Source organism: Neophocaena asiaeorientalis, unplaced genomic scaffold (assembly GCF_003031525.2).
Source record: "Neophocaena asiaeorientalis asiaeorientalis breed wild unplaced genomic scaffold, Neophocaena_asiaeorientalis_V1.1 scaffold694, whole genome shotgun sequence".
Classification (NCBI taxonomy): Eukaryota; Metazoa; Chordata; class Mammalia; order Artiodactyla; family Phocoenidae; genus Neophocaena; species Neophocaena asiaeorientalis.
In genome coordinates, this window is record NW_020174226.1 from 281,614 (window position 1) to 288,955 (window position 7,342).

The window sequence follows — 7,342 nt, forward strand, 5'->3', positions numbered from 1 at the left end:
CTAGGGGGGCCCTCGCGCGCCGAGTTCCAGAGTTTCGGTGGTCAGTGCCGGCCGGGTGGGGCGGGGGTCCGGGGCCCGCAGGCGAGGTGTCTGAGGGAGGTTGGCGGGGTCACGAGGCCCACGTAGGCCCTCAGCTGGGAAGTCGCCCCGGTTTCCCCGGCCCGGCGCGCCCTGCGGAAAAGCAAGGGCCGGTCACAGAAGGCGTCCTACTCCACAGTCCGAACAGGCCGCAGTGCTGAGCAACGGCTGACGGAAGCCGAGGCCCACTTCCTCCACCGCCCCCTTCCCCACACCGGCGAGGCTCCCGGGCTTTGCAGTCGGCTTCAGGGCCTCAGACGCCCGGCTCCGTCCGCCACTATCCCACAATTCCCTGAGAACGGAGGCACGCAGGAGGCCCCGCCCTCCCGCCGCCGACTCGGTGCGCAGGTGTGCGGAGGCCACGCGCCCGAGCCCTACAGTCGCATGCGCGCTGGGCCAGCCGCTGCGGAGCACGCCCAGCTAGAATAACTCCGCCGCAGAAGTGCTTGCGCCGATATGTGCCAACGGTCTCTTCCTAAGTAAACCCAGGCAACCCAGTGCGCAGGCCCCACTGCACACTAGGGCATCGTTTCTCTGCGACTCCGTTCCAAAGTCCACAGGAAATACTGCTCCTGAATTTCTCTATCCCCTCGCTCCCTTTGGATATCCACGTGCTCTTCCGTCTCCTCCAATCACATTCCTGCTTCGGCTCCAGGGTCGGCTCCTGAGCAGTCCATCTCGGGTTTTCTCTCCAACCCCGGCCAACAGCTTTTTGTCCCGCCGCGATCTTTCTCGACGCCTTCCTCCTCTGTGCCTTGGGCTGACTTCAGTCCCACTTCTAGGCCTTGGCCCAGGCCGTGTCTTTACTGTTGCCAGCCGCTGCACCAAGTATCCTCTAACAACATCGACTGGAAGGGTTCTCCTAGACTTTGTGTCCATGTTCTTTAAGGTCCCATCTTGCTCTGATCCTCAGTTTCCTCCATTTTCATACCCCTCTCTTGCCATGTTACAGGCCTTCTGTAAGAATCAGCGCTGTAAGTGCGTGTAAGGAATCGGCATTAAAATTTTTTTTTAACTCGCAGATTTACCTTTTCCATTTCAGGGACATTTTCACTGAATCCTATTCTAGTTGTTTGTTCTCTATTTCAAGGATGTCAGTTATGCATTTGTGATAACATCTGTTAACTTCTCTGTACTTGCTTTAATCTTTGTCATTTCTACCTGCATCTGCTGACTACCACATGTCAGTAATTTCATTTTACAGCCGTGTCTCTTCTGCTCCTTGCTATTTCCAGTGTATTTGTTGCATGCGATGTTCTTAGCTACTGCTGAGTGACAGGCAACCACAACCTATCATGCTCACAGCTTAGAGCTGCAGGTGTGAAGGTTGGTGAGGCTGGTTCTGTTCCTCATGTCTCTCGTACTCTGGGCACCAATGGACATCCCAGGGCACCATCTCATAAGAAAAGACAGGGGCGCCTCAGATCAAGCCAAACTGTGTTAGCACATTTCAAGTCTCAGGTTGCCTCACATGTGCCACCATCCGTTGGTCAAAGCAAGTCACGTGGTCAAGCCCAAAGTCATGGGGCGGGCACCTACGCCCCACCCACCATGGGTGAGGAAATGTACTTCTCTCATGGAGGTGCAGTGAGAGGGAGCAGATATCTGTTGAACCATCTAATTTATTAATTACCACAGTCCTCGATTTGTTTCCTTAGGTTTGCCAAGCTTACCTTCTCATCTTTGAGGTCTTGTTTAAAAATGGACACAGGTTACTATTGTTATACAGCTTGAAACATTTGTGAGGCATTTCCTTCTGTTCCTTTTTTTTTTTTTTTTTTCCTTCTGTTCCTTGAATCATCTCCTACATCAGCTTCTTTTGTCGTTTGCACAGCATTTTACTTGCTTTTTCCCCAATACGATTGCATAGTTGCCACACTGTTTTAACGCATAAGCTCAGGAACTGAGGGGCAGGGGGTTGGCCATATTAAATCACCAAATGGAACCTGAGAAGCTGACAAAGTCCATCTCCAAGAACCTGGGAAGCTGCAGGGGCTTAGGACTGAAGTTGGGTCTCCACCTTGTCAGAACGCACAGCTCGACAATGCTGTTCTTTGCTTCTTAAAGTGTTTGGGGGGGGCTTCCCTGGTGGTGCAGTGGCTAAGAATCTGCCTGCCAATGCAGGGGACACGGGTTCGAGCCCTGGTCCGGGAAGATCCCACATGCCACGGAGCAACTAAGCCCGTGCACCACAACTACTGAGCCCACGTGCCACAACTACTGAAGCCCGCGCGCCTAGAGCCCATGCTCCACAACAAGAGGAGCCACTGCAATGAGAAGCCCGTGCACTGCAACGAAGAGTAGCCCACACTCGCCTCAACCAGAGAAAGCCCGCGCACAGCAATGAAGACCCAACACACAGTCAAAAATAAATAAATAAAATAAATAAATTTATTTTAAAAAAAGTGTTTGGTGGGAACACTCATTCCCCATTGCTCACATTTCCACATGGAGAAACTTCTATTGCTGTCTCTTTCCTTGCCTCTTCACCCCTTCCAAAGGCTGAGGAATGATTTACTGGATTGGATAGGCATCACGGCTCAGCCCTCCAGCTTCCCTCCTCTTGGAGCCAGCTTGCCCAGTGTTCTGACCTGCTGCCTGCAGCCAAGGGGAAGGACTGCACTGCCTATGACCAGACAGACAACCACATCCAATGCTGGGTGAAGTGGCAGAAAGACCAATGCCGCTTTCTCGTATCTGCTCTAAAAGTGATACAGGTTATATGTTATCTCCAATTCTCGGATCCTGTAGCTACCTTTCGATTTATCCTGAATTTGGGAAGGGGAGTGAAAAAATAACCATTCCCTCCCGTACAAGTAAATTCCACAGGAGAGGAATTAGTCTGGCATTAAATGGGTCTAGGAAACCAAGATACAGGGAGGAGGGGCACAGCTTTGGAATTGGCCCAGGACTAAATTTTGGCTATAAACTTGGCCACGGAACAACCACCCTGGGCTCAGCTTCCCTGTCTGAAATATACCACCGGTCAGGACTCTTGGTTGTAAAGGAAAGCTTCTTTGACTAAACTGAAAAGCAATTTATTAAAGGAGGCGAGGCAGTATCCCTCTGTCCCAGCTCGCCCCCCTATCTTGGAGAAGGCTGGAGAAAAGGCTTAGCGCTTTCCTGTCGGGACAAAGCCCACGCCCAACCACGGCCTGCCCCAGGTACCCAGAGTGACCACTAGCCCCGTCGCGGGCAGTAGAGCGGGACCTCCGCAACGTGCTCCCCGTTCTCCGGCCGCGGCTCGCGAGCGGGTGCACGGCAAGCCCTGATTGGCAGAGCTGAAAGCTGCAGGGAAAGAACTTGGCTTCCGCCTTAGGCTCAGCAGCAGGGGTGTATAACGTTGAGGGTCCTCAAACAGAAGAGTAGTTGCAGAGACGGTGGGGGCCCAAGAGGAGGACTATCCCACACATTCCTTCTCCAGAGAGGCCAGGAGGATGAAAGGAGACAATGGCTCTGGACTTTAGATAGCAACACTTTTATTATTCCCAGGTTCCGCCCGCTGCTGTTCCCTCCATGGCTCCCCACGTCCCCTAAGATCGTGCCCCTCCTCCCCAACCAAGGCACTCTCCAGGGGAGGTGACAAAGGTGGCAGTGAAGGAGGTGGTGGAGGAGAAACACCTTTACTGGAAGACCAGTGTGGACACGAGAAGGGGGAATGGAGTGAGAGTGCACGAGAGGTGGGGTCCAAGGAGCCAGTGCCTTTTTCAGCGCCCCTCCTGAGGGCTGAGAAGAGACGGGCTGACACGCCCCGGCACCATCAAGGCCCTGCTCTCCTTTGGGAGAGGGCCTCGTGGGTGAGGGGGAGTCAGGAGGCCTGGGGTTCCCACAAAGAGAGGGAGAGAAGCCACCGGGTTTCACCGATCCATGCTGTCGTCCGTCGGGGTGGAGAAACAGGTCTGTAGCAACTTTTCGCAGAACTCCAGCTCCTCCTGGATTGGGGTGTGAGATTGGGAGCCCTGAGTGCAGAGGCCACCCCCTGCCTTCACCAGCTTTGCCCGCAGAAACGGCTCCTCTTCCCTCCCACCCACCACGCCAGAAGCTTCCTGTCTCACCCCACTGGTCTGTCCTCACATCAGCCCCCTCCAGCTTGTCCTAACTCCCAGAAATGACCAACCTCGATTAATCCCTACTTAAAATCCCTTCCATGGATACAAACTCCAGAGACCAAGAAAGAAGCACTGATAGATTGGACCACATAAACATAAAAGGTATCTGCATAGCAGAAAGATGCCAGAAACAAAAGTGAAAAAAAAAACAATTTGAGGTGAAAAATATTTGCAACTCATCACAAACGTCTAACATACTTAATACTTCAAGAGCTTTAATGGGGGCTTCCCTGGTGACGCAGTGGTTAAGAATCTGCCTGCCAACGCAGGGGACACGGGTTCGAGCCCTGGTCCGGGAAGATCCCACATACCACGGAGCAACTAAGCCCGTGTGCCACAACTACTGAGACTGCGCTCTAGAGCCCGTGAGCCACAACTACTGAAGCCTGCGTGCCACAGCTACTGAAGCCTGCACGCCTAGAGCCGGTGCTCTGCAAAGAGAAGCCACGGCAATGAGAAGCCCGCGCACTGCAACGAAGAGTAGCCCCCACTCGCCACAACTAGAGAAAGCCTGCAGGCAGCAACAAAGACCCAATGCAGCAATCAATCAATCAATCAAAATTTTTTTAAAAAATAAAGCTTTAATGAATCAGTTGCAAAACCACCACCCATTAGATAAATGGGCAAAGGATATGAATGAGTAGTTTACAAAAAAAGGAAAAAGATGCCCAACTTCACTCACAGGAGAAATGCAAACATAAACTGGACTGGAATACTGCTTTTCACCAATAAGCTTGAAGAAAGGTCAAATGGCTTGAGGAAAAGCTTGAAGAAAGGTCAAATGTCTTGAGGCACCCTATCCTGGCCAGGATGTGGGAAAGTTGAGTACTCTCATGGCTGCAGTGTCGACTGGTTCAACTTCTATGGAGAACAACTTGGCAACAGCTAAGGACATGGCGCTTAAACCCTGTAACTTCATCTTTAACCTACCTTAACCCAGCCTTTCCCTTTCTAGAAATTGTTCTATAGACATACTCCTAAAGTTACATGTGTAAAAGGTTATTCTTTTAGCAGAGTTGATAGTAGTGAAAGAGTGGAAACAAACTCCAAGAGGATAGAGCCATAGGCACCGACAGGAAACACACTCGTGGATATGTTATGAAAGGGAATATGGCAAGAGCAGAATAGTGGTCAGAATAGGCTGAATTTACACAAAATGAAGAGAGGAAGAGGAAAAGAATTGATATGTACATTTCCTTGTATGTGCACAGACTATCTTAGGAAGGCCACAGGAAGAACTGAACTGGGTGGATAGGAATAGGGGTAGGAGGGAGACTTTTCACTGTTTATCCTCTCATGCATCTTGAATTTTGAACCACATGACTATGGGGCCTATTCAAAGAGCACCAATGTAATTTAATTTAACTCTACACACGGCCCACAAAAGTACCTACAAAAGAGGACTGGCTAAATCATGATGTAATCACTTCAGAGAATACTATGCAATTATAATATTGAATTACACTGAAATTAAAGCACACCTCTATTTACATATCTGGAAAGAGTTCTAAGACAGACACATAGGGGAGAAAGAAGGCCATGTGAAAACAGAGGCAGAAATCGGAGTGACGGATGTATCCATAAGCCAAGGAACGTCAAGGACTGCCAGCAACTACTAGAAGCTGGAAGAGGCAAGGAAAGATTCTTCCCTAAAACCTTCAGAGGGAGCACGGTCTGGCTGACACCTTGACTTCAGACTTCTGTTCCCCAGAACTGTGAAACAATACATTTCTGTGTTAAGCCACCCAGTGTACTCTGTTACAGCAGCTCTAGGAAACAAATGCACCACCTTACCTAAAATATCACAGCCCACCATTCTCTAACCCCTCACTGGTTTAAATTTTTCCTCACTGTAGTTCTAACTTCCTCATGTCATATTATACACAACAGTATATGTTAAATTATATAGATACGTATTACACGTGTGTGTATAGATAGATAGATAGATATGTGTCTGTAAATATGTATTTGTGTGTGTGTTTGTCTACATTTTTATCTGTTACCCCATGAGCCCCATGAGAACCAAGGCTGTATCCCTTTGCCCCAAATCTCCAGTGCTCAGATTGGGACCTGGCACATGGGTGACCTGCCCCTGATGGAAAAATGAAGGTTTCCACAGCTGTATACATATGTAAAACTTCTCACATTGCACACTTTCAATATAGGTAAATTATACCTCAATAAAGCTGTTAAAATTTGTTTTGAAAACAAAAAAAAAGGCATGTTGGCCGGTTCACATGAGGCTTCCCTCACCAGGTTGGTCTCATGGTCTGGTACCAGGATCTGGCACACCAGAGACTCAGGGAACAAACACATGGATGCATCAAGCAAGGATGGCTAAAACCACAGGCCGGACGAGGGCCGGGGCTTCCCCTGCCCCCCATGGGCACAAATCTCCACGGGTTCTCGTGATGAGGTCAGGGGGCAAGCCCCTGGGGGCGGGCACTGTGCCTCTCCCAGTCACCCCCGCTCCTCACACCCAGTGCCCAGCACCCTTCTGCAAACACCTGATGGTGTCCACAGAGGAATGATCTCAGCACAATGGAAGTCCCAAGAAGCTGGCACGTTTGCTGTGTGCAGCTTTGCTGAAGCACCAGCGTCTGGGCGGTACTATAACGGTTGGATAAATTACTTAAGTAAAGTTAACTAAATCACTTAATCCTTTAAATAATTAAATAACTGCTGAATATGTAATTAGTTGTTCTTTATCGCTTATTTGTTACTTATCTATTTAAATACCTGAGTTGTTACTTATCACTTGTTACTCAATATCTATATAATTAATATCTAATGAGTTGTTATCACTTATTTGTTACTTATATATTTAACTATTTAGTGAGTTATTTATTGCTTGTTATCACTTGTTACCCTTTATCTAATTAAATAGCTAATGAGTTGTTATTTATCACATATTAGTTACTTACCTATTTAATCAAATATTTAATTTGTTGCTATTTACCATTTACTTATATATCAATCTAAAAATACTTAAATATTTGAATGATATGATGTAAACAACAATATTAAATAATTTGGATAATAATTAGATGAGTTTGGGGGAATTCCCTGGCGGTCCAGTGGTTAGGACTCAATGCTTCCACTGCAGGGGTTACAGGTTCTATCCCCACTTGGGGAACTAAGATCCCGCAAGCTGT

At 48.7% G+C, this 7,342-nt stretch overlaps 1 protein-coding gene and 1 long non-coding RNA gene across 4 annotated transcripts in view; one reads left to right on the plus strand and one right to left on the minus strand.

The window, feature by feature from the left end:
* The window catches only part of LOC112406396 (uncharacterized), a 5,780-nt gene extending 3,517 nt beyond the window's left edge, over positions 1-2,263 (plus strand). The window contains exon 3 of the long non-coding RNA XR_003004550.1: positions 2,203-2,263. This is a non-coding gene — a long non-coding RNA (uncharacterized LOC112406396). The remainder of the gene's footprint in view (positions 1-2,202) is intronic.
* Positions 2,264-3,540: 1,277 nt separating this feature from the next.
* HSPBP1 (HSPA (Hsp70) binding protein 1) overlaps positions 3,541-7,342 on the minus strand; it is a 13,628-nt gene continuing 9,826 nt past the window's right edge. For all 3 annotated transcript variants that reach the window (XM_024755151.1, XM_024755149.1, XM_024755150.1), the window contains exon 8: positions 3,541-4,010. In XM_024755151.1, the coding sequence (XP_024610919.1) occupies positions 3,936-4,010 (75 nt within the window). In that variant the 3' untranslated portion in view covers positions 3,541-3,935. The remainder of the gene's footprint in view (positions 4,011-7,342) is intronic.